This window comes from Choloepus didactylus, chromosome 7 (genome assembly GCF_015220235.1).
Source record: "Choloepus didactylus isolate mChoDid1 chromosome 7, mChoDid1.pri, whole genome shotgun sequence".
Lineage (NCBI taxonomy): Eukaryota > Metazoa > Chordata > Mammalia > Pilosa > Megalonychidae > Choloepus > Choloepus didactylus.
Window position 1 is genome coordinate 108,537,952 of NC_051313.1, and position 27,122 is coordinate 108,565,073.

Below are 27,122 nucleotides of genomic sequence, written 5' to 3' on the forward strand. Positions count from 1 at the left end.
AGAGGCGGGTGGGGCATGGCCCCTGTACAAATTACATAAATACTGAGGTTACACTTAGAAAAATAAAGTCATTTACTTCAAGGCTTTTTGTCTTAATTTAAAAAAGTTACAGTAGCTGCTCACTCCCTGGGAGAGCTGCCCATTTCTGGCTCCCCTATGGCTGCACTCAGCCCAAGAGCTGCTCTCACTTCTTCTGACCCCCATTCCTGCCTCTCACCCCTCCCAGACCCTACCCTGCTCACTGCAACTTGGGCCCCAGGCAGCTGCAGGCCGGGGGAGCACAAGACTGCAATGCCCATGCATGTGGCACAAATGAAGTCAGTTGCCTAAACCTGACACCCTCCCACCCCACCCTCACATTTGGTCTCCCTCTTCCCTCTTCCTAGTAACAGCCCTATAGGGCAAAAAGAGGCCCAGAGCTGGGTCACCCTCCCCACCCCATCGGGGCATGGCCTGAGGGCCCCTCCCCCGGCTTTCTCCTGGAAACAACCCAGGACCGGGCCATCCCAGAATCTCCCCCCACACACACTGGTGGGCTCCAAGCTTATGGGGTGGCTTTGTCCCCAGGGGCCCAGTCAGTTCTGGGGAGCCCAAGGGCTCCCCAGGGAAGGGGAGTTTGGGCAGGGAGGGGGACGAGAAAAACGCCATAAAAAAAAGTTAAATATTTTAAAAATATATATTTATAGATTTGTTTTCACTTGTCTCCTCAAATAAAAAGTTCAAAACCAACTTTAAGTAAAGCAGCTGGGAGGAGAGGGGAGGGGAAGACAGGTGCAGGAGAGAAGGGAACACTGGCAGTTCCCTCCATCCCAGAAGCCCCTGGAGGTCCACGGGGAACGGCGAGGCAGGGCAGAGGGCCCCAGGAACCTGCCCAGTGCACAGGCCCAGCTACTCAGGAGCTGAAGGGGCAGAGGGTGGTGGTGTGAGGGAAGAAGCCCCCATCTCCCCAGCTGGCTCCCTGAGGGGCAGTGGCAGGGCTCTTTTAACCCAGCCCGTGGCAGACACAGTGCTGACCTGGGGTCAGCAAAGAGGCTGGAGAGAGGGCCCCAACTGCTTCCTCAGGGGAGGACACAGTGCCTAGTCCCACAGAAGGCCTGTGTGTGGGAAGGTGGGGCACGGTCCCATTGGGTATAGCTAATACTCATGGCAAACATTGAGCCAAGCTGGTGAGGGGTGTCTGAGGAGGGAAGGTGGCCCACCATTGACAGAAATGGGAGGTGGAGCTAGACGGAGGGGAGGGGGAGGGAGGACGGGGTGGAGGGCAGGCAGGCCCATGTCTTTGGCTGGAGTGAGAGGGCTCAGTTCTGTGGCTACCCACTCCTCCTCCCCACCTCCCTCCGCAGCCCGTCAACGTGTGTGTAAAGAAAACGTGAAAAGGCAACAATAAATAAGTGGTGCCGTCCCTTGGGCCTTCTGTCCAGGGCGGCGGGGCGGATCAGTCACTCTTGGTGCTATGGGCGGCATCCAGGTTCACCACCTGTAGCTCGGTGAGGTTGCTGCTGCTCCCGGCCTGCTGCCCTATCACAGCCATCTGGAGGCAAGGGGGCTCGTAAGGAAGGAGGGAGAAGGAACTGACCAGCCTGCTCAGGCTCCCAGCTGCTTGCACAAGCCTGACCAGGAAAACAGACAGGCCTCCTGGCTAGGGCTTCTAGCTCTGACCAACTAGTAATGGGGTCTCCCACGGTCAATTTAAAGAAGTGGCTGGGATGGGGTGAAAGGTACCTGCACCTACCTGGTGAAGCTGAACTGCAGAAACAGGGATCTGCACTGTCCCAGATGGTGCTGTCAGAAACACCTGAGGGACACCACCTGTGTTGGAAAACCATTGGACAACAACTCAAATTGTTGCTCAAAAGAAACTTTCAGATATTAGGGGAGTGATGATAAATGGACAAGTGACCGGGTGAGCCTCAGATGCAAGTGTTCAGGGGTGCCTGTTGGCATAGGACTCCAAATGTGTCTGAGGACTCATGTGGGTGTGGGTGTCCAAGTGTGTATGAGTGTCCAATTAGATAAAGTGTGTGCATACAAGTGTGTGTATGTATTTGCGTGGTATCTATGCAGGCATACAAATGTATGTGTGTGTGTGTGTGTGTGTGTGTGTGAGAGTGTATGTGGCGTGTGAGTATGTGTGTGTGGCATTAGAGTGGGGGGGTATCTGAGTGTCTGAGCATATGTGTGTGTGTGTGTGTATGCACAGCCATCCAAGTGTTTGTGGGAGGCATGCTAGTGTCTGAGTGTGCACATCTGAGCATGTGTGTGTGTGTGGAGGGCATATGAGTGTATGCATTTAAGGGCGACAGTCCTGCTTTCTTAGCCCCACCTCCCCACTCACCTTGCTCCTGGACCTGGCTGTGGGACACCTGCATGGTGGATGGCGCCTGGGAGAAAGCATTGAGCACAGTGAGGCTGCCATCAGCCAGGCCCGAGGTGGGTGCATACATCACCGCATGGGGGCTGGGGTACATCATGTGGCCGCCCACAGTTGTGGGCACGGACGACGTCATGATGGTGGCGGGCAACGTCACTGGCAAACACAGACACACGTCAGGGAGGCCAGCACTAGTCCCTTCTGATAACCCCTACCCCAGCCCCAGGAATTCCAGGCCTCCAGAGCCCTCTTGCAGTCTCCTAGGTCAGAAATGAAACAAGATTTACAACTCTGCTCACTATCATTGACTAGGAAATGCCTTATTTTTTTCTTGCACAGGACAGCACCAACCTTTCATTTTGTCCTGTCTCGTTGTACTGTTCAATTGTCTATCTGTTGAATTCCTGAATTATGTTCCAAGACTCTAAGGTCTTAGAAAAAAACAAGGATTACAACTGACCCATTCTAGGGAAACCCAGATTCTCCTCTTTTAGGGAGCTCCATCATCCCAATTTTATCTATTCTCACTCCTCCTGCCTCTCCCTAAATGCACAGCTAACAAACTTTTCTTTTAAACCAGAGCTTCTCAAATCCTCATATGCATATGATCATCTGTTAAAATGCAGATTCTGATTCAATATGTTTGGGGTGAGGCTTGAGGCTCTATTTCTATCAAGCTCTCTATTGCTGGTGCTGCCAATCGCAGACCACACTTTGTATAAAAAGGTTTCAAATAACAAGAACTTAAAGGTACCATTATTTTGAAGGCACCATTATTTCTGAAATAACTAGAGACACCCCAGGGGAATTAGGGTTATCCCAAACCTATGATAGCCTCCCAAAGGAGACAGCTGCTCCATAAATCCTTCCTGGCAATTAAGCAAATATATGCCTTTGGGCAAGCTGCTTGTATCTGGGCCTCAGCCTCCTCATCTGAATGAGGAGGGTGGCTTCAACAGGTCCTAATTTCCTCCTAGAATCCATAGCCCCACTGCAGGGCTGGATTAGAAACCCAGCCATCCTCACCCAACTTTCCCATAAGGATAAGGTCCAATGCCTAAGTCTCCACTTAAAAAAAATTCTCTGACCTTAGTTACACCGGAGAGATGCTGTTGAGTACCTGCTCTGAGGCCACATGGGGGGAGGTGGGGCAGGGAGGGTGACGGGGCTCCAAGCTATACCTGTCCCGCTGGAGGAGGTCTGCGTGAGGTCTGTGCTGCTGTCGCGAGAGGGAGACGCTTGCTGTGGGGCCTGGTGCACCTGAATGGCCTGCACTGGGACCTGCTGGGCCACTGCCCCACCTATGAAACACAAAGATTTAATCGTGCTCATCCCACCCCACCCCCAGCCACCATCTGCATCAAGCACCCTCACATATTCCCAGGCCCAGGGTCTGGCACACTGGCCCCAATTCCCATCACTATCTTTCCTGGGAGCCAGAGGCCCTTCATGTCGCAAATCTCATCTCTCAGGGTTTCTGCACTCTGCTTTTCCCTTTCCCTCCTCCTCCTGCCCCAGGCTTTGCCTCCCACCTTCTTTGGTTCATCCAGGAGCTAGCATTGACCCATCAAGAACGTGATCTGCCCTCCAGTCAACACAGGGAAGTAGGAGAATATCTACTGTCCCTTGGCAATGTGGGCACAGGGCTGGGCTAGCTAGACAAGGCCAGAGGGTATGGCTGAAACTTATGAACAATGATAGCAGGGGGTCTCAGTGGGAAGGGGCCTGACCACTAATGGGACACAAGAAGTTTTTCTCTAGCTCTGGCCCCTGTTCACTCTCCTGAGCGGGGAAACACACTCTCTTCATGCCAGCCCAAAATGCGGTCTTAGCATGCTCGATTTGCCCCAGGGGGGACAAATCTCACCCTGACCCTCGTAACTCACCAGGCATGAGGGTGAAGCTGGTAGGCAGCTGCATGAGGCCCCCAGACACAGGGCCGCTGCCTGTACTCTTCAGCACAGTCCCGTTGGCACTGCTGATAGCGCTGGGGCTCACGCTAGCAGACACTGGTGCCAGGTAGTTGGTGATAGGGAAGGAGGGGCCACTGCTGACTTGCATGGTGGTTGAGGTGCTGGGTGCTGTTTGGATGGTGGAGGTGGTACCCGGCAGGTTGGTGACTGTGAATGCAGGCTTCAGCGTGTCCTACACCCGGAGTAAAAATGGAGCAGTGAGCCTCTAGTAGACCTCACCCCTGGAGAAGCTTTGCGTGGTGACTGAGGGCCCAGACTTCAGTCAGTCTGCCTAGAATCAGATCCCAGTTCTGCTATTTACCTGCTACCTGACCCTTGGGCAAGTTACCGTGCTGCTGAGCTTCAGTTTCCTAACTGTAAAAGGGGCATAGTGTCTATCTCATAGGTTGTCGTGAAGGTTCAACAAGTTAACATATGTTAAGCAACTTACAACAGTGGCTGGCACATAGTAAAAGCTATCGAAATGTTTGCTGTAATTCCCTAAATAAGCTGTCCCAGCAGACTGTGGTAATCACATTGACTGAGGTGTCAGGATGCCTGGGGTGACCATCTGGGTGAATCGGGGATATCACTTCCTCTCTCTGAGCCTCAGTTTTCACCTTCTGTAAAGATAAGGAGGCTGGGCAAGATGTTCCCTTTAAAAGGGTCCTTCCCACTCTTATTTGCCAGACTTCCGAGATGGGGACTGAGAGTTTTTCGGGGACTGAGAGTTTTTCAGGGACCGAGGGTTGGAGAGAGCTCTTGGGGGTGTGGCAACGAAGCATTTTATGCCAAATACTAAACATTTAAACTACCAAAGGAACTCATTCATCCAACACAGTTTCCTGGGAATAAATGAACTGTACTGCTAACAAGGTTTGAAAATTATTACACATAACATGACATTAACGGAGGGGGGAAGCCTAGGGTACTACCTCTCCCCTTAGGCAGCCTTTGTTCTTAGAAAGGGAAGGAGGAAGCCGTGAGAGCTGAGAACTGAGGCGAGCGATCAGGGGACTCAAAGACAGGGAGTTGGGGGTGGGACCGTGCGGGATGTTTGCTAAGCAACTGGGCTTGAGATCCCTGATTGGCAGAGGCGTTGCTAAGGCAAACAGTGCCGCTTCCTCTGATTGGCCAGTTAGTTAAGGACACCCGGAAGGAGGAGCTTCCCAAGATGAGCTAGGGAGGAAGCCCTGCCCCCTCTCCTTACCAGGAAAAGGAAGGGGGAGGCGTGTAACTAGGGCCGGCACCCTGGCAGCCGGCGAATCCACTCCCTTACGTGCCCAGGCCCAGACATCCTGAGAAGGTAGGCGGCTGGCTAGTAAGGTAGTCTCCAGCACAGCCAGTAAGCCAGCTGGCCGACAGTGCTGGCTTCCCAGGACCCTGGGACCTGGGAGGGCTCCCTTCCTATTCTCCAGCGGCCCAGGGCGGGAGGGCAGGGCTAAGCTACTCCCCCGCCCCGGCGGGGAGACAGCTGGCGGGAGGAATGCAAGGGCCCTGCCAGGCAGGCGGGCTCCGGGCGGGAGGCCGGCGTGGAGCCGGAGCCGGCCTTATATGGGCACGGAGGCCGCCCGCTTATCTAGGGGGCCGGCCTCCTGTCAGGATAGCGAGGATGGACACCTGTCCCTCAGGATGAGGGGCACTAACCCTTCTCCACTCCACAGCAGTGGCAGCTATGCACCTGTCCTGGGCGAGGTTGGGACAGGGACCCCCTCCCCTCTCTGTGAAACAAGTCCCTCTCCTTCCCTCCCCTCGGATAGGGACCCCAAACACACCTTGGTCTCCCCACTGCTGTCAGACTCGGACACCTGGTAGGTGAGGTCTGTCTCTTCGAAGCCTGTGGCACTCATTCTCTGGTCTGTGGTGGGGTCCGAGCGGGGTGGAGAGTCTGGTGAGTTGAGGCAGGTCTGAATCAGTGCCTTGCCAGTCTCACTGGTGATCATGGGCTGCAGTTTGCGGGTGGCAAAGGTATACACATGGCCTGTCTCGCTGGCCACCAGCAACAGCACCTGTGTCCCTGTCAGCGTAGACAGCTCATAGGCCTGGGGGGAGGGGGGGGGAGATGGGCAGGTCAGCAAAATTTTTCATCTCTACCTTCCTTGAGACGTAGGAAAGAGAGGAAAACCACAGTGACCTCAAGTCCCCATTTCCATAATGATCTTCCACTCCAGTGACTCTAGGGGGTCCTATCTGGATGTCAAAAGGTGAGCTGGGGTGCAGCAAACTACCCATGCTCCTCCTTTGAGGAGCAGCACCATCAACTTGCAGATACCCCAAGGAAAACAGTCACGGTCCCTGACGATGGAACACATAACCTCAGTAGACATGGAGGGGCCCAGTTAGCTGCTCCCCACCACACCTTGGTGCCCTGAGCCTCACGGAGAGACAGCTCCCACACCCTCCTCACTGTCACAGGGACCAGGATGGAGTCCCTACCACAGTGGAAGTCACATAAGGCATTAGGGATAAGGGCCACCTAAGGTCCCCTGAGTTTCTTCCCAGAAACTACACAGGCCCTAACCTGTTGCCATGGCCTCACTTGTCCTTCTGCCCTATAATACTGTACTACCCTTTTTCCTTGCTTTGTCTTGGAGAGGAAGGATAAGTAAGTAAGGAAAAGATAGTCTTACGTCTGAGCTTCCCCTTCATGAGTTACCCCCCTCCCCAACCTTCCCTATTGATGATCAAGTGACAAGGGACACTGATACAGCAGTGTCTGGGGTGACGGAAGATGGATTAGCACCTACCACCCAACTATGGGCCCAAAGACGGAAGCCTCCAAGGACGGCCTCATGGATGCGATCCTCACTCCCAAAAAAGTTCCATGCCCTACCTTGAGAACAGCTCAGACAGTTTCTATACGGGACAAATATAAATACTAGCCAATATCCCTAAGGTTCTAGCTTCTTATCTTTTAGTTCCTCTGGCTCCATCCCTTCCCTGTCTTCTACACCCCAAGATGACTCCTCTACTCATCCATTTCAATGGATAACTGCTGGCAGAGGATGAATTTCAGTGTTCCTCTGTAAATCTCCCCAAACTCCATGCAGAGATTCTCCCCAGGGCTGGAAACCCCACTTGTCCGAAAGGCAAGCAGTTCCACAGCCTGTCCCACAGGGAGCATGCCAGCTTCCAGTGGGTGGCAATGGAAGACACATGGCCATCCCTGGGCTTGGTCCCTGCTGCTCAAGACAGAATCAGTTTTCCTGCCCTGCTCCCTTACCTGGGATTCTTGAGGCCAACTGGGTCCCCAGCCCTGCCTGTCTGTCTGTCCCTCCAGCCAGCATTACTCCAGTGGTGCCCACCTTCCTCCCACACAGATTTGCTCATTTTCATTACTGCTTCCCTTCCAGCTCCAGCTTCCTCACCTCCCCACCTTTTCTTCTGCTCCCCGGCCTCACCGATGCTCACCCCCACCTCCCTGCCTTACCAGTGCCCACTCCTAACACCAGCGCGCACTGGACCTACAGACCTGGCTGCTCAGTATCCTCCTCCCCGGCCGCCTCGCAGTCTCCCAGTAGCGCTTCCTCGCCCCTTCACTCCACGAGGGCCCTCTTCCTCTCTCGCGCCGGTCACTCCCACTTCGGCGCCTTTCCCCTCTTTTCCGGGCGTTCGCGGCATCTCCCCTCTCCCCACATTTCCTTAGCGGCCCCTCCCATTTCGCCCACTCCGGGCAAGAGCCATCCCATCCCACACACCTCCTGCGGACTCGCCGCCTCTCACCTTCGCTTGGCTCTGCCTTCCACCCGGGCTACCCCTGCTCATACCCACCTCTCCCCGGTCCCCCGTGGCCGGCTAGCCTCCCTGCCCGGTACCTTCTTCATGATGCCCGTCTTCCTCTTGCTGAAGGTCGTGTAGCGCCGCAGCTTGTTGTCAATGAACTCCATCTTGATCTTCACGCGGCCCCGGGTCTTCTTACCCGGCTTGGCCCCGCTCACTGCGCCGGTCACCGGCCCGTACCCCCCAGTGGCCGTCGCCGACGCCTCGGGCCCGCCGACCACCACGCCGAGCTCCATCTCGCTCAGGCTCCGCTTCAGGCCGCGCCGCTCGGCGCCCAGCTCCTCCTCCTCGCCCGACTCCGAGTCGCCCTCGCTGCCGCTGTAGAGGGCCCCCGCGGTGGGCGCCGGGTTGCTTGCCGCCGCCGCTGCAGCCTCCCGCTCGAGGCGGCCCGGCCCGAGCCCCGCGCCGTTCCCGGGGACCCGGCCCCCGTTAGCCCCGCGAGTCCCGCCGCCGCCGCCTCCGCCGCCCGGCCGCCCCGTCGGGGTCCGGTTCAGGCTGCCCCCCAGGGCCGAGCCCTGTCCCAGCGCCGCCGCGGCCCCAGCTCGGCTCGGTAACATGGCGTTCAATGCAGGAGGGCGGACAAGCAGTCAGCAAGGAATCGGAGCCGCCGCCGCCGCCGCCATCGGCTTCCCGGCTCAACCTGGCGCTCGCGCTGCTGCTATTGCCGCTATCGCTGCCGTCGCCGCTGCGAACCCGGGGCCCCTGCACGCTCGGGCCGACCTGGGCCCTCACTTTCCTGCTCCTGTGGCCCGGGTTGCCCCAGGCCGAGCGCAGCGCCCCCTATCCGTATCCCCGGGCGGCGCGCCCGGCGGCCGTCAGCGTCCCCCGGAGGGCAGGGGCTGCTGGCCGCGGCCGAGACGGCGGGTGGAGGGGGCCGGGACCACGCGCTGGCGGCGGAGGGATCCCCCGACCCTTCCCCCCATATAAAGAGATACAATGTTTCCTTTTATGGCGAGGCCGCTCCTTATATGGTGAGCCCCAGTGCCCCCGCCCCATTGGTCCGCGGTTCCGGCACCTACGTTCTCCATTGGCCCGCAGGGGGCGCTTATTTGCATAGACATACCAAACTCGTTGCTGTCATCTCGCGTCAGACGGCGACCCCGAAAGGGGAGGAGCCGACGCCTCTTAAAGGAACAGGAGATGAGGTACGACTCCACCTCCCCAACCAGGGAATGGTAGAATAGGGACGGACTGGCTGAGAGGAAACCCGGGAGAGGGCTGGAGAGCAGTCTTGTAGAGGAGAAGGAGCAGCTCTGGGAACCAAGCACTGGGAAAGCTGGAAGCAAATACTGACGGAATCCCTGAGTGGATTGTGGGGAGTGCAATAAATGAGAAAACACAATCCAGATACCCAGGAAGGAGTGCCGGGATTGGAGCGCTACCCCAATCCTTCCTAAGAGAGGCAAAGTCACTGGCCGAGAGAACGGGGCTTGGGTCTCCGGTGCCTCCGCCGCTGCGCTCAAACCCCTTCCCCTCCCCCCGACTTCCCTTTCCTTTCCCTCCGTTTTCACTGCAACGACCTTTCCCACCAGGCCGGCTCTCCGGTCCTCATTCATCATCCTCTACGCTGTGGGGGTCTTTGGCAGACGTACATCTGGAAAAGGCCGGAGGAGACAGCCTGCCTCCCAGTCCCCGATGGGGGCAGGGAGGAGAGACGGGGATCCGTGAAAACTTCCAACTGCAGACTGGGTTGGGTGAGGGGGCGGTCCCCCGGCTAAAGCCCACCCCACGGCCAGTGCAAAGGCCTGAGATAAAGTGTAGCTGGGCAGAAAGTTTAAGCGCGCGCGCGCGCGCGCGCGCGCACACACACACACACACACACACACACACACACACACACGCACACATACGCGCGCGCGCACACGCCCGTCTGTGAAAAGCCAAGGAAGTCCGTAGGAGGGCGGAGAAAAAAACTTAAAACTATGGTGCTGCTAAAGCCCAGGTTTAGGGTAAGAATCCCTGGGTCTGGATCTTAGCTTCAAGGCAAGGAAAACTACTTGGGCTCTGCTGTCACAGAAATTATTCAGATCTGGAATTGGCCTATTCCTACTCCTGTGTCTGGAAACAAATGATTTACCTCTCCAAACTCCAAATTTCTCAATGATGGTACCCATCCCATGGGATGGTTATGCAGATTTAAATTTAAAAAAAAAACAAACACAAAACTGTTACTTAACTAGTCAGTGAATAGTAAACCTGGGATAACTCATCCCTCTGATAAACCTTGATAGGTTTAAGGGGATGGGGAGAGGGGTGATGATTCCTGCCTTTAAAGTTGTGAAGATTAACTAAAGCTATTTATTTTTCAAACTGTTGGTGGTAGTAAAATCAATTTAGTGTACTGCAAACAGCCTTTAAAAGGGTAAAAATTAAGGGGCATCACAAAAAACAAGGGTAAATATTGTTGCACAAAATTTTCGAGTCATAATACAGGTTGAACCATATGTAATTGCCATTTTATAGGTCAAAATGGTGGAATATTGTGAATTTCATATGGTTCAATGTATATGTGTACTGGATGGCAATGTCAGCTGCATTTCTTACTGTAAGTCACAATCCAAAGACTTTGAGAAATACAATAAAGTATGTTCAAGTGATTTGTAAGGCAAAATGCATCATATATTATTAAAGAACACTTCTCCTCTGAGGACTTACCAATAGTTTTAAAGAGATTTTGTTCTTTTCCTAATTTACTCTACACAACAGGTAGTTAAACATATGGAAAGTGTTAGTTCAAGAGGAAGAACAGGTCAAATAGATAAATAGGTTCCAGAAGGAGTGTGTTGGGGGGTGGGTCAGGCATAAATGGTGCTCCGGGATGTGTTTTGTATGAGAAGCAGTCCTGCCTAGACTCCAAAAACTTTATTTGTTTAAGACCCCTCGTTTAGACACGTGGAGGGTTGACAGCCACTAGGGGTAAATGAAGGCTGTCTGAGGTATTGCCTTCAGCGTGGGCACCCTAGAGGGCAAATGCTGTCTACCACCTCCACACGTGAGGGCATCCTAGATGAGCAAGTTTTCAGCTCCCATTCAAACAGACTGTCCTCTCTCTGATTTCACCAGACTCCAGTGTTAGTGCCACAGCTACTTTACCTGGCTTGGAGTCTTGCTTGGGATCCCTTCATCTTCACAGCCTCTTTCACCACAGGAGCTACACTCACACTGCATTGGACTCCTGCAGGCTCAGAGGCCAAAATTGGTGATGGGGACAAAGTCAAAATAAAAAACTGGCTCATAGATGTGTTTTGTTTGACCATATATTGAAAAATCAGGAAATTTTACATAAAAGTCTGAATATTCAGCCTCTCTTAAAAAAATTGCAATTTTTGGCAACTCTGGGCCTTGGTGCCATGGGAGCACTCATGCCTGGAGAGAGTGTAGAAGAGGCATCTGCTCTCCGGTTCACCACAGACCCCTCACAGCTCAGAAGTCTCCGATAAGTTCCCTGCCTGGCCTCTCTGGAATGTCACCTGGGGGTGAGGGGGTGGGGGGTGTTCTCTGATAAGACCTAAATCAGAGTAAAGCTTCAGCCTATCCCCCCAGAATAGATGGAAGCTCATGTCTACCCTATTCCATAAAAGACCTCCAGCCGAGCACTAGAATTCCAGCCTGAACTCATGACAAAGGAAAATTTTCCCCTCACATCACACCATGCCTATCCCAGCCTTTATTTCCTTTTCCTAATTTTTATCATCTAAATAATATCAGAACAAAAATTAAACACTGCTTTTAAAAATTACTATCACAACACCCTAAACCAGTTTTCATTTGGAATTAATCTTTACCCAGGTATTTAAAAAAAGTTTATTCATTTTTAATTGTGGTAAAATATATAAAACAACTCTGGGCTCTATCTAAGACTCTATAGAAGTTTTACCTATTAAGTTTATTTTTTTCAGGAACTTAAAATCTCCATGTGGCCCCTATGCCAGATAATCCCTGAAACCCAAAGGTACCAGTCTCTCCAAGAACATCAACCAGGTTCATTCCTCCACCCCATAATGTTGACACCCCTTTTCAGCATGAAGAAGTTAGAATGGTCACTGCCCAAATATCCCTGAAGATTGAGAGAATGATCAAATGAGAGGGAGGGGTTGTAATGGAAAAGTTAGGATTTAACAAATGATTATGACTACTGACTCATTATATAGATTATTTCTTTTCAGTTTCTAGTGTATTAGACTAGCCAAACGGAAATACCTGAAATTGCTGAACTGTAATCTGGTAGCCTTGATCTTTGATAATGATTGTCTAACTATATGGCCTTCATCTTATGACCATGTGATTGTAAAAACCTTTTGACTGACATGCCCTTTATCCAGTGTATGGGTAGATGAGTAATAAAATAAAGACGTGCATGAAAAAAATATATATATAAAACATAAAAATCTTTTAAACTATTTTAAGTGGACAGTTCTTTGACATTTAAGTACACTGACAGGACTGTGTAACTTTCACCACTATTTCCACACTCTTTTCATCACCCCAACCAAAACTCATACTCATTTAGCAATAACTCCACATTTCTCCCTCCCCCAACCCCTGGTAACTACTATTCTGCTTTCTGTCTCGATGAATTTCCTTATTCTAAGTATTTCATATAAGAGAAATCATACAACATTTGTCCTACTGTGTCTGGCTCATTTCACTCAACATGATGTCTTCAAGATTCATCCATGTTGTAGCATGCAGCAGCACTTTTTTTTTTTTTATAGCTGAATACTATTCCATTGTGTGGCTATACCACATTTTGTTTATCCATTCATCTGTTGATGGACAGTTGGGTTTGCTATCACCTTTGAGCTATTGTGCAAAATACTGTGATGAATGCTGATATCTGAGCCCCTGCTTGCAATTCTTCTGTATTTATGTCTAGGAGTGGAATTGCTGGTCATATGGTAATTTTGTGCTTAACTTTCTTAGGAGCTGCCACACTGTTTTCCACAGTGACTATGCTATTTTACATTCCCACCAACAAAATAAGAGAGTTCCTATTTCTCTGCATCCTTACCAACACTTGTTACTTTCAGATTTTTTAATAATAGCCATCCTAGTGGTTATGAAGTGGTGATTCATTGTAGTTCTAATTTGCATTTCTTTAATGGCTAATGATGTTGAGCATCTTTTCATTTACTTATTGGCCAGCCATTTAAATATATTCTTTGGAGAAATGTCTATTCAAATCTACTTTTTAAACTGTCTTTTTGTTGTTGAGTTGTAGGAGTTTCTTATATATTCTGGATATTAAACCCTTATCAGATATATGGTTTACAAATATTTCTTCCCATTCCATAGGTTGTGGTTTCACTATCTTGATAATGTCCTTAATGTTTTTAATTTTGATGGAGTCCATTTTGTCCATTTTTTCTTTTGTTGCTTATTCTTTTGGTTTAAAATCTAAAAATCCATTGCCTACCACAAGGTCCTGAAGATACTTCCCTATGTTTTCTTGTAAGAGTTTTATCATACTAGCTCTTATATTTAGGTCATTGTTTCATTTTGAATTAATTTTTGTATATGGTGAGGTAGGGGTCCACATTCATTCTTTTGCTTATGGATTTCCAGTTGTCTTGGCACCATTTATGGAATACCCAGGGGTTCTTAAAGGAAGGCAATAGCGATATTTGACAACCTAACCAGATTTCAGTGCAGCTCATTAAACATGGCCTGCGTGAGGCCCCATGATGCACTTGGCACAATGATGAACTTGGATTAACTTCTTTCTCCCTGGCCCTCCCTCACTGCCCCCACCCCTGAGTCAGTCCAGGCCTGATGCAGCTGGGCCAGGATGAAAGCTTTCCCCCCCGTGGAGGAGCCTGCCAGCTGGCTTTGTCTCTTCTGGAATCACTGCACCCCAAGCCCTCACCCGTCTTCTCAGAGATCCTTCCCACTGCTCCATCCTGGGGGAGACGGCATGCAACAAGGATGTGGCTGGATCAAATCCATCCCCAGTGCATAAAGACAAACCCCAAAAAAACAAACTTAAAAAAAAACAACAACCTTAAGACCCAAGTCAGTTGGCAACATTACCTATACATACAACAGGCATCATTTTTATTTTCATCTGTGAACACAGTCATCAAGGTCAGGATAGACAACCTAGCATGTGGGCACCAGACTGTGAGCTCCTTGAGGGCAGGGAACACCTTGCCACCTTTGCAGCTGCCCACACAGCCCCGGACCCGGCACAAGTGAGTACTCAGAAACAAATGCTGAATAAACCTCTCTTTGCCAGGTACAAATTTCCACTTCTACCTTTTTTTGTTTTTTGTTTTTTTTTTAACATTGTGCCATTTAATCTTTATAGTAATGCTTATTTTTTTCAGTCCTCACAACTAATATTTTTTTACAGCTTTATTGAGTTATATTTCACATGCCATAAAATTCACCCACTTAAAGTATACAATTCAGTGGGTTTTAGTATATTCAGGGCTGTGCAACCATCACAATCTAATTTTAGAATATTTCAACCCACCACCCCCTCCAATAAATCCCATACCCATTAGCAGCCACTCCCCATTCCTGCCCACTCCCTCAGCCTTAGGCAACTGCTAAATTGATATTCTATCTATCTCTATGGATTTGCCTATTCTGGACATTTCACATAAATGGACTCATACACCAGGTGGTCTTTTGTGACCAGCTTCTTTCATTTAGCATAATGTGTTCAAGGTTCATTTATATTGTGGCATGTATCGTGGCAAGGTTCATTTATATTGTGGCATTAATTCTTTTTTATTGCCAAATAATGTTCCATTGTATGGATATACCACATTTAATTTATCCATTCATCAGCTAGTTGACAGTGGGGTCATTTCCACTTTTTGACTGTTATGAATAATGCTGCTATGAACATTTATATGACAGTGGGGTCATTTCCACTTTTTGACTGTTATGAATAATGCTGCTATGAACATTTATATACAAGTCTCTGTGTGGAACTATGTTTTCATTTCTCTTGAATATATATGTAGAAGTGGACTTGCTGGGTCATATGGTAACTCTATATTTAACATTTTGAGGAACTACCGAACTTTTCCAAAGCAGCTACACCATTTAACATTCCCACCAACAAAATCTGAGGATTCCAATTTCTCCACATCTTCGTCAGTACTTGCTATTGTCTCTTTTTTGTTTTAGCCATGCTAGTGGATAGGAAGTGTTTCCTTGTGGCTTTGATTTCCCTAATGACTAATGATGGTAATGACTAACGATTTTCCCATGTGCTTACTGGCTATTTGTATATCTTCTTTGGTAAGATGTTCTTTGCGCTTTTAAAAATTGGGTTGTCTTTTTGTTATTGAGTTGTAAGAATTCTTTATATATTCTGGATACAAGTTCCTTGTCAGATTATCATTTACAAATATTTTCTCCCATTCTGTGGATTGTCTTTTTATTTTCTTAATGGTGTCCTTTGATGCACATACATTTTTAGTATTGATAAAATCCAATTTATCTTTTTCTTTTGTTGTTTGTGCTTTTGATGTCATATCTAAGAAAACACCTCCTTCTACCTTTCAAAATTCTCTTGTGTACCTCTATCTTCTCTTTCTTTTTTCTCTTGCTTTTTTCCTTCCAAGTCTGAGTCATCCTAAGGGCCCCATATACTTTCCTTGGTGCCACTGATAACACTCTGGGCCAAAGGACTAACCTTACTCAGGTCAAAGCCCAGCACAGAGTATGGGCTTAACACATGTTCACTGACAAAGACCCTTCAGAGATGCCAGGGCACCAGAAGCTTCTGGACAATCCTTACCCATCCTCAGTGTCTCTAATCTCAGCCAAAATAATGAAACTCAAATTCCTAGCTCAGAGCCTGGCCTGACTCTGCCTCACCAGGCCGCTTGGGCCACATGGAGCCTGACGCAGAATTAGAAAAGGGATGATCCTGCTGCTTCTGCTTCTCTGGAATGCCCCAGGGCAATTAACATAAGGCTCTGTACACTTAGAACTTGAGACCCTGGATAAACAGGAGGAATCCAACCCCCTCTTTGCACAAAGGAGGCAAGAGAGGCCTGGGAGAAGAGAAGTCGCTTTGCCAAGATCACCCATCCAGTAAGCAGAGCAGAGCAAGACTAGAACCCAGTTCTTCTGACTCCAGTTGCTCCAAATGACTTTCCATTACCTCAGGCTGCCTCAAAGGTACTTAATAAATGTTTGTTGAATGAACAAATAAAATCCTGTTGTAGTACTAGACTCTGCGGGGAATAAGGTATGCTCTAAGAACACACAGGCTTCAATTTAGCCATGAGTACATAAAGGGACACAGTGGAGGGCCTTGATTAGGCCATGCTGCTGGCATTTTTTGAGCAGCTGAATGATATGATCAGATGTGAGCTTTAGGAAGTATAATCTGGAAACCAGAGGCACAATGGGCAGGAGGAGAGAGACCCTGGAAACAGATTTTATTCTGTTCACCCTGTTTCCCCAGCACCTGGCCCAGTGCTGAGCTCATAGAGGGCACTCAGTAAATATCTGTAGAATAAATGATGACATGAGCAGAGGTTAGGTCAGAATGGTGCCATTCTCCTAGAGGCAAAGAGGGTCTTGATTGTGATGGCAGCACTGGAAGGAATGGAAAGGAAAAGAGACCAGGAGTCAGGGTGCCTAGGAAAAATCTGGAAAGCCATATTTGGTGGCCTGGCACTATGTACCCCAGAAAAACACATTCTTAAACCCAATTCATACCTGTGGGTTTGAAGAATCCTTGTAAGTAGGACCTTTTGACGAGGTTACCTCAGATAAGGTATGGCCCAGGATGAGTTTTAATCCTATTACTGAAGGTCTTATAGGAAAGGTCACAGAGAGAGAGAAAGACAGAGGGAGCAGTCGGAAGCCAGAAGTCATTGGAACCTGGAAGAGAAGGGAGGCAGGAGACACTGCCATGTGCCTTGTCATGTCACAGAGGAGCCAAGGACTGAGCTGGCAGCTTCAGCGCACCACAGTCTTTGGAAAGAAAGCATCACCTTGATGACGCTTTGATTTGGACTTCTCCTAGCCTCAGAACTGTGAGCCAATATATTTCCATTGTTTAAGCCAACCCATTGCATGGTATTTGCTTTAGCAATGAGGAAACTAAAACATGCACCCTCCAAAGGCTAACAGTGCTTACCTCTGGAAATATATACAAGTCTGTACCACTTGATTTCTTCCACAAGCAGTGTCACTTATGTATCATTTTTTTTTTCTCTTAAAATGAAGCAAGAATAGAAACAGAACAGAGGTAGAATAAATGGACCTTGGTGACTGGCTGCACAGGGGGAAGGGTGGGGCACAGGACTCAGAATGAGTGAGATTTTGCATACGGGTGACTGTCTTCCAAACAGTGGTACCATTAATGGAAATAGGGAACTTAGATGGAGGAACAGGTTTGGGAGAGAAAAAAGTTCAGTTTGGGTCGAGGGAAACAGGCAGAGGGAAACGACCTGTAGGAAAGAGACAGAGTGTGCCTAGAGCTTGTGGGAGAGGCTCAATGCTTTGGGAACTGTCCACATTTAAGGGCTAGTTAAATCTCTTGGGACAAGGTTCCTGAGGGTGGAAAGGCAGAGAGAGGAAGGCCAAGAGCAGACTCTCAGAAAGACAGCCATCTCATGGGACAGATAGAAGAGAAGGAATACTCAGCCAGGGAAGGAGAAGGAATGGTCAGAGAAGCTGGACAGTGGACCATCACAAAAGTCAAGAGAGAAGAATCTAAAGAGGAAGGTGGATATGGCCAACAATTTAGCCACTGCATTCTGGTCAAGAAAGATCAGGAATGAGAAGATGATTTAGTGATTAATGCCTTTCTAGAGTAGTGCCTGTTTTAGTTTCCTAAGCTGCTCAAGCAAATACCATGAAATGGGTTGGATTAAACAACAGGAATTTATTCACTTACAGTTTGAGGCTGGGAAAAAGTCCAAATCAAGGCATCATCAAGGTGATGCTTTCTTCCCAAAGACTATGGAGTTCTCGGGCTGGCTGCTAGTAATCTTTGGTTTACTTAGCTTCTCACTTGGCAAGGCACACAGTGGCATCTCCTGGTTTCTCCCTTCTCTTCTGGGTTCTGTTGATATTCAGCTTCTTGCTTCCCATGGCTTTGTCTCCCTGCATCTGAAAGTCATTCCACTTCTTTTATAAAGGACTCTAGTAATAGGATTGAGATCCATCCTGAGGAGTGGCATCATCAAAATGGCAACATTAACAGCTACTGAAAACTTTCCAGAGATTCAATGGAAAAAAGGAAAATTCTGAATTGTTTGAGACTCTGGAGGAGGATACAGACTGGAGAAGGACTCTTTTTCTAGGGGACTTAATATATACAAACTGGCACAGGGGCAGAAAGAATAGAGGAAATAATCAATGAAAATTTCCCAACTCTTATGAAAGACATAAAATTACAGGTCCAAGAAATGTACCGTACCCCAAACAGAATTGATCCAAATAGCCCTACTCCAAGACATTTAGTAATCAGATTTTCAAATGTCAAAGACAAAGAGAGAATTCTGAAAGCAGAAAAGCAATTCATCACATAAAAGAGAAGCTTAATAAGACTGCAGATCTCTCGGCAGAAATCATGGAGGTGAGAAGGCAGTGGTATGATGTATTCAAGATACTGAAAGAGAAAAACTGCCAACAAGAACCCTGTATCTGACAAAACTGTCCTTCAAAAATGAGGGAGAATTTAAAATACTTACAGATAAAGGGAAACTGAGAGTTTGTGAACAGGAGACCTCCTTTACAAGAAATAATAAAGGGAGTGCTACAGACCAGATAGGAAAAGACAGGAGAGAATGGTTTGGAAAAAGTGTAGAAATGAAGATATCAGGAGATAGAAAGAGGGTAGAGATTGGACATTTGATGTTGAAGGAGTATAGAATGTTCAAGAAGACTGATTGTATAAATCCAGAAATGGATAGCACAATACTGTGTGATGGTAGCACAACACTGTAAGTACGCTGGACAAAGATGACTTGAGTACGGTTGAAAGAGGAAGGTTAGGGGTATGTATGACACCAGAAGGAAAGATAGAAGATAGACTGGACTGTATAACTTAGTGAAACCTAGAGTGGTCAATGATTGTGATGAAATGTACAAATATAAGAATGTTTTTACATGAGGGAGAACAAACAAATGTCAACTTCGCAAGGTAATGAAAATGGGATATTGGGGGAAAATACAATCAATGCAAACTAGAGTCCGTAGTTAACAGTAACATTGTACTATGCTTCCATTAATTGTATCAAAGGCATATTTTAAGAGAGGGATATGAGGGGTATAGGACTCTTGGCATTGGTGGTGGTGTCTGACCTTTTCATTGTATTTTCTTTTTCTTTTTTTTTTTTTTTAGTCACTTTTTTTTCTTTTTTCTCCTCTTCCTCTTTCTTTGCAGAAGAAATGGAAATGTCCTCATATAGGTTGTGGAGGTGAATGCATAACTATGTAACTATACCACGAATCATCAATTATTTACTTACAATGGATTGTATGATGTGTGAATAAAACTGTTTAAAAAATAAACAGAGGAATACAAGTGCTGGAGAAAATTTGGTGAGAGGGATGTACCTATTCACTATTGGTGGGGAAGTAGAATGGTGCAGCCCATCTGGAGGGCAATATGGTGGTTCCACAGGAAGCTAACTTCAGGGTTGCCATATGGTCCTGCAATCCTGGTATTGGGTACATACTTGGAAGAACTGAGAACAGGGACACAAATGCACATTTGCAAGGTGGGGTTTTTGGTGGCAGTATTCATGATTCGCAATGGATAGAGGTGGCCTAAGAGTACATTGACTGATGAATGGAATGGCAAACTCTGGTGAATAAATAAAATGGAATACTGAGCGACTATGAGAAGAAATGAAGTAGTGAGGTAAGCAACTAGGTAAACAGACCTTGATGACAGCATGTTGAGTGAAATAAACCAGAAATGAAGAGACAAACATTATAATATCTCACTAATATGGACTAACTATAATGTGTAAACACTGAGAATTGAATCTGAGAGCACAGGTTATCAGTGGAAGGCTTATGGTAAACGTTCCTAGATTGTCAGCTCTTACAGCAGTTACATCTACACCTGAATTGTAATGGCTATTCCTAAACTCTGAGATACTGAGCTCTTATGTATAACCTAGTCGGTCCCTGGAACTTCAGGTTTCTGTGACATGACACCCGAGACTCAGAGCCAGAGTTTGGCAGCTATGAATGTCAGCATTACCCAAACAGCAAATGTTAAAGAGGCTGAAAAAGAAATCAGACTTAAATTAGAGATATGAATGAAATGGACTTGCTTAGGACTCAGGTAAATCAGACTAAAAGGTAAAAGATGGTATTGTGGTGTTTTTAAAACTTCAACTTCTGTTTGAGACCAAGAGAAGAGATGTTTATTTGGGGCAGGATATATATCTTCTACAGCACACTGAATAATTTAATTTGTACAGTCAGTTTATTCAAACACCATAATTACATGGACCTTTGACTAGAGAGTGAGAGCTGGTTGGTTTGTACAGGTTAGTGTGAAGCCCCAATACATCTCAGAATAATTTGGGCAGAGAATAAAAATGAATTTGCAAAATCCTCTTGAGGTACTGGGAGGAAATGTGGAAATATTAAACTTCCCTACCTGGGGAATTACTGATATTCTCACAAGCATTGGGGATTACCAATTTAGAAGGCCAAACCCTCGATCTTGGGGCTTGCCCTTATGAAGCCTGTAACTGCAAAGGAGAGGCTAAGCCTACTTAAAATTGTGCCTAAGAGTCACCCCCAGAGAACCTCTTTTGTTGCTCAGATGTGGCCTCTCTCAGCCAACTCTGCAGGTAAACTCATTGCCCTCCCCAGTACATGGGACATGATTTCCAAGAGTATAACTCTCCCAGCGATGAGCCTGGACCCAGCATCATGGGATTGAGAAAGCTTCTTGACCTTTTATTTGTTAAACAAAATAAAGTTTCAATGGTTGAGAGATTTCAAATGGAGTTGAGAGGACACTCTGGAGGTTATTCTTATGCATTGTGTGGATATCCCTTAGTATACAGTTTTTAGTGTATTGGACTAGCAGCTAAAAGGAAATACCAGAAACTGTTGAACTGCAACCCAGTAGCCTTGATTCTCAAAGATGATTGTATAACTATGAAGTTTACACGGTGTGACTGTGTGATTGTGAAAATCTTGTGGATCATGCACCCTTTATCCAGTGTTTGGACAGATGAGTACAAAAATGGGGACAAAAAGTAAATGAATAATAGGGAGGGATGGGGGGATGGGATGTTTTGGGTGTTTTTACTTTTATTTTTATTCTTTTTTTGTGTGGTAATGAAAATATTCAAAAATTAATTGTGGTGATAATTGCACAACTATATGACGGTACTGTGAACAACTTTGGAGGATTGTATGGTATGTGAATATATGTCAATGAAATTGAATTTAAAAAAAGGACCCATCCTGATTGGGCTGTGTCACACCTTAACTGAAATAACTTTATCAAAAGGTCCTATTTACAATAGGTTCACACCTACTGGAATGGATTAAATGTAAGACAATGTTTTTCTGGGGTACGCACAGCTCCAACCCATCACAGTGCCTTTCAAATATTTTTAAGTGTGACCCACACTAAGAAATAATTTTTCAATGCAACTGGTAAATTAAATTATTGCTTCCAACTCTTCACACCCGTGTTGGAATTATACAGCCACATCCTTTGTCGTGTGACTTTTCAGTATCTCCCACTGGAGTTGCTATTGGGTTTGCCAAGTGACTTTGCTTTGATCAATAAAATGTTAACAGATTTGTGGTTTTAAATGTGCTTGTATAATGTGGCTTGACCTCTTATGCTTCTGCCACTACATTAGAAGAGCATACTTTGGGTGCCAGCAGAATAGACTTAAATCACACCTCCGCCTGGGGCCAAACTCAGCTGAATGCATCTGAGTCCAACCAAGATCATCCAAACCTCGCCAATTTGCACATGCAAGAGCAAACAAAATCAATGTTTGTTGTAAGCCACTGAGATTTGGGGGGTTATTATGTAGTATCACCACCCCAATAGCTGGGTCATACACAATTCGATACACATATCTTATTGTGCCAGTTTGAATGTATTATGTCCCCCCAAATGCCATTATCTTTGATGTAATCTTTGTGTGGGCAGACCTATCAGTGTTAATTAGATTGTAATTCTTTGAGTGTTTCCATGGAGATGCACCCCACTCAACTGTAGGTGATAACTCTGATGAGATTCCCATGGAGGCGTGGCCCCACCCATTCAGGGTGAGCCTTGATCAGTGGAGCCATATAAATGAGCTGACAAACAGAAAGAACTCAGTGGAGTTGAGAGGAACTTTTGAAGAGGAGCTACAGCCAAGAGGGACACTTTGAAGAAAGCATAGGAGCTGCAGATGAGATACATTTTGAAGATGGCCATTAAAAGCAGACTCTTGCTCCAGAGAAGCTAAGAAAGGACAATGTGACATTTTTGAGGAACTGCAGCCTAGAGAGGAACATCCTGGGTGAAAGCCATTTTGAAACCAGAACTTTGGAGCAGACGCCAGCCATGTGCCTTCCCAGCTAACAGAGGTTTTCTGGATGCCATTGGCCATCCTCCAGTGAAGGTACCTGATTGCTGATGTGTTACCTTGGACACTTTATGGCCTTAAGACTGTAACTGTGTAACCAAATAAATCCCCTTTTATAAAAGCCTATCCATCTCTGATGTTTTGCATTCTGGCAGCATTAGCAAACTAGAACACTTATGTATCAAATAAAACAAAATTTTTATGGTATACAGTATCAGTATACAATGTTCTGATAGTTTCTATTGTGCTTTGTTCTTTAAAATGGAACCCTTAGTTTGAAAATACTACTCTAGAGATATTCTTGCTTTTTCTCCCCACTCCAAAGGGTCTGAGGGATGTAATGCACTGTCTACATCAGGAACAGTGGTTCTCTTACCAGCTTTGTGACCTTGGGCAAACTACCTGAACTCTCTGAGCCTGAGTTTCCTAACCTGTGAAACAGAGATAATTATGTCTGGCTAACAGAGCAGTTGCAGAGAGTAGATGAAATAATACATGTGCTTAGCAACGTGACTGGTACAAAGCAAGCACCCAAAAACAAAAAACCCAACAACAAAGAAAAAGTGAGTACTTTCCAGAACTGAGAAGTTTGGTGAGGAATAGAAGAAACTAAGGCAGTCTCAAACTTAAAGGCTCATTTCTTGAGGATGGGGAACCAGGCTGAAGTTACTGGGCAGAAGTAGAGGTTAACTGGTGGAATAAGATCTAGGAAACAAAGAAGCAGGAATCAAACCAATTGAAGGCTGAGTTCTCTGGAGCAACGAGAGACAGCAGCACCATCTGTTTGCTCAGTTCCACCCACCTATGGTCCATCTCGCTCCTCGGGTCTTAAACGGACTGAGAGACCCGAGTCTATTTGTCCTTAACTCCTTCTCCAGTCCCTCCCTAACTTGTGCCCCCTCACACTTCTCCCTCCCACCTGAGCATGAGGACTAAGCCAGTCACCAACGTGAACCAGAAGTGGGCAGAGAGCGGCATAGGTCACGGAGACAAGAGGGGATCACGCCGCCTCCTTGCCCACATTCTCAGGGGCTCCCCAAACCGGAGGAGGACCAGCACCTGCCAGTTAGTCCTGCCCAAGCCCTGTCAGACTCCATGGGGCACACGGCTCCTTCCAACAAGCAACAGCAGGGAAGGAGCCTCAGAGGCAGGCTGTAAAAAAGGCTTCTTTATTCAGAGCAGCGAGTGTAAAAAAAAACAAAAAACAAAAACCCAAACAAACAACAACAATAAAGGCGTGGGGAAGGGGCAGTGTGGCCCTTCCATCCCCTGCAGGGCCCACTCTCACCCCCCATGCCCACCACCCCACGCTGCAGTTACATACAAAAGCCGCCCAGGGCGCGTACAAAAAGGGCGGGTTATATAGTGTCAAAAGCTCCTGAAAACTCCTTCATCTGCCAGGCACTTAGGATGAGAAAAAGAGAGAAGAGTAGGGAGGAGGCATGGGTCTGGGTCAGCATGCACGAGTCCACGGAGGGGAGCACTTACTTGCTGTGTCTCCACAGTCCTTGTCTAGACCCCAAGGTGGGACCCATGTGCCAAGAGGCCCCTTTGCCCCATGAGCCCAGAACTACCCAGGAACTTGAGTATCTTAAGCAGCAATCCCCAAACCCAGCTCATCCCCAGCCTAGCCCTCCCCAGGCAAAGCTGGCAGGTGAATGGCAGAGCTGGACCTGGCTGGGGAGAAGTCACAGGACAGAAATTGGGGTTACCTGAGGTACCCACACTGCCCCTGATGGGGGAAGGGGTGGCAGAGAAAGCTGCCCAGCCCAAGGCCCTAGTCACCCAGTCTGGGTCTGAATCAGCCTCCTCAGGGGCTGAGGGGGGAGGGAGGGAGAGGGAAGCCCAGGCCCTGCCCAGGCCTCAGCAATGCCTGTTGTGCCAAGGTGGGGGGCTGGAGGGCCGAGGAGGACGGAGACCTTGCCCATCATGCTGCAGGCACCCCTTGGAAGGCCCCTACCCCTGCCCATGCCGTCCAGAGGCACAGCCTGCCCAGCTCCCTCCTCACGGCTTGCTGTCAGCAGGGCTATCTCCCAGGGTGTTGGCGATCTCGCTGAAGGAAGGCCGGTCTTTGGGGCTGAGAGCCCAGCACCGCTGCATCAGCCGGTACAGCTTGGAAGGGCAGCCCTCAGGCTGTGAGAGTCTTGCCTTCCCAGCCTGCAAGTCTGCAGAGAAGATGTGGGTAGAGAGTCAGTCAAAACATTTAACCACTGGTCCAGCCCTCTGGGGAGCCTGCAGTTCCCAAAACAGCCATGAGAGGGCGGTCTGGGAGAATACTGGCCAGTGGTGGTGGCAACTGGCCTCAAGCAGCCCAGAGGGCATACTGCAGCCAAGGGCGATGTGCCCCCAACCCCCAATCCACTTTAGCTGGTGGGAGCAGAGCTCATGCAGGCACAAAAGCCAGCCAATGCATGGAAACTGAGGGGTGTCACTGGGCAGCATCACAGGGGCTGAAGTGGGCAATGGAGGCCATTTACCAACCAGATAAAAGTATTTCAGTATTTTTAACACTGGTGTGACCTTACCTGTGTATGTGCTAAATACTGGCTCTGAGAGGGGCAGGCTGAACCAGCCTTGGGACGACCCTGAGTAAGCTCTCCACCTGGAGAACATCTGGGGTTGGCCCAGAGCCCCTTGGAAACGCAGCTTCCTACCTGCCAGCACTCCATCATCTGTCTGCCCCCCGTGGGGCATCTCCCCGTGGGTGAACACTTCCCACATCAGCACTCCAAAGGCCCAGACATCCGACTTGGTGGAGAAGTCGCCCTCCAGGATGGCCTCAGGGGACATCCAGCGCAGCGGCACCCAGGCCTGGCGGAAGTGGTAGTACTCACTGCGGGAGACAGCCACACACAGGGATGGGGATGGGGGCGCCTGTATTCATGGGTGGCGGGGCTGGGGTGGGGCGAGGCACACAGCCTGGGACGCCAACCTCATCCCAGGTCTTCATCCCATCCCAGGGGTTGGAGCCCAATCTTTTCCACGTCAAGATACGCATAGAAATTGGTAGTCATTCATGCTTAAATACTGAAGCCACGAAATTTGGAAGCATCCATGTGGAGTTTGATAGCTTAAAAATTCCATTATGGCTAAATGTTAGTATCAAAACAGGAATAATAAAGTCATCAACCAAGAGATAACAATTAAGAACATTAACAAAATAAATTATATTCTACTAAGTATCACAATATCATATGATGATGATAAAGATAATAATCAAACACACTTTCTATATTGGTAAAAAACAAACAAACAAACAAACAAACAAAAAATCCAAATGTGACAAACTAGAAAATGAGAACACATTAGAGGGAAAGAAAATTTTAATATTTTGTAGACCCACATAGAGCTTTACTAATGATGCACTTTACTGATTGCTAAAGCAACAGTCAAACAAACTGGAGTGACAGAGGAAGTTCCAGGAGGTGCTACTCTGGAGCAATCTCCGGCAGTAGGTGCTGGGCTTTAAGTTTTAGGCATCAAATTAAAATCCTGAATTCAGGAAGATAGAGAGGGAGCCATACAAAATAGTTAAATTTATAGATATATGAACTGTTATAAAGTTTGAATAGCTATTTTAAAAAAAGGTTTATATTTTTTTATCACTAAATAAAATTTATGACCATCGGGGCTTATGGTCCCGTGGTTGGGAACTGGCTGCACCTCTGTAAGGAGGATGGGAAGGCTCTGCCCCACCAGGGCCTCCAGCTTTGGACTAAGCAGGCATTAAGCCCTTCCCACATCCCCAAACCGTATCTGCCCTCTGCCCATCTCCCTATAGGAAGAAGCGGTGAGCATCCACCCCCTCACCCCCTACCCCCCCCCACACCCGTGCCCTTCTACCTGTTGTATACATCCTTGCTGAGTCCCAGGGCCGACACCTTCACCTGTCTCTGGGCACTGACCAGGCAGTTGCGAGCAGCCAAGTCCTTGTGCACAAAGCGGTTGTTGGACAGGTGCTCCATGCCCAGGGCCACCTGGGTGCACAGGGCCACCTGGGGCGAGAAAGGGGCCTGTCAAGGCAGCTCAGGACTGGAGGATGAGAGAGACCACCCCTGACATGTTCCTTGGCAAGGGTCTCAATGCCACCGGTATGACTCTTAGAAGGTCCAAAGCAAAGGGTTACTGCAATAGCCTCAGTTTCCTTCTGTGTAAAATGGGGGTAATAATAGTACCCGATGCACTGGGTTCTTGGAGGAACTGAAACCAAATGAAATAAAGTGCCTGGCACCAATCTGACATGCAGCAAATGCTGGATGAAGTGAGCAGCACGCGGGAGTGGGTGAAAAGTAACCAGGTGGTAATCACAGCTTATATATTTTTGGGTTGCTTCTTTTTCTTTTTAGTTCAAAAGTACATATTTTCTACTAGTTGTGTGCATACATCAGTGTGTGTAAATGTAGATATACACATACAACTGGTTACCTCCGGATAGGATGGTAGGGAAACATTTTGTGTACGTATTTT

General features: G+C 47.9%; 2 protein-coding genes across 2 annotated transcripts in view; both read right to left on the reverse strand.

Moving 5' to 3' along the window:
• Nucleotides 1-662: 662 nt before the first annotated feature.
• On the reverse strand, nucleotides 663-9,028 carry SRF (serum response factor). The gene is made up of 7 exons (XM_037844410.1): nucleotides 8,139-9,028; nucleotides 6,099-6,365; nucleotides 4,258-4,516; nucleotides 3,553-3,672; nucleotides 2,336-2,527; nucleotides 1,733-1,809; nucleotides 663-1,531 (listed from the first exon to the last, which is right to left on the reverse strand). The coding sequence occupies exons 1-7, from the start codon at nucleotides 8,658-8,660 to the stop codon at nucleotides 1,436-1,438; spliced, it is 1,533 nt and encodes a 510-aa protein (XP_037700338.1). The 5' UTR covers nucleotides 8,661-9,028; the 3' UTR covers nucleotides 663-1,435.
• Nucleotides 9,029-23,813: 14,785 nt separating this feature from the next.
• PTK7 (protein tyrosine kinase 7 (inactive)) overlaps nucleotides 23,814-27,122 on the reverse strand; it is a 78,905-nt gene continuing 75,596 nt past the window's right edge. Inside the window, exons 18-20 of the mRNA XM_037842139.1 lie at nucleotides 26,499-26,650; nucleotides 25,310-25,488; nucleotides 23,814-24,820 (exon numbers count right to left, since the gene is read on the reverse strand). Coding sequence (XP_037698067.1) covers nucleotides 24,660-24,820; nucleotides 25,310-25,488; nucleotides 26,499-26,650 — 492 coding nt within the window. The 3' untranslated portion in view covers nucleotides 23,814-24,659. The remainder of the gene's footprint in view (nucleotides 24,821-25,309; nucleotides 25,489-26,498; nucleotides 26,651-27,122) is intronic.

Bases quoted from the DNA above. Each gene is read 5' to 3' on its own strand.
- SRF (XM_037844410.1), bottom strand. From the start codon at position 8,660: ATGTTACCGAGCCGAGCTGGGGCCGCGGCGGCGCTGGGACAGGGCTCG. The intron at 2,528-3,552 runs GTATAGCTTGGA...TGTGTTTGCCAG, and splicing joins GACCTCCTCCAGCGGGACAG to TGACGTTGCCCGCCACCATC. The intron at 1,810-2,335 runs GTGAGTGGGGAG...TTTCCAACACAG, and splicing joins CAGCCAGGTCCAGGAGCAAG to GTGGTGTCCCTCAGGTGTTT.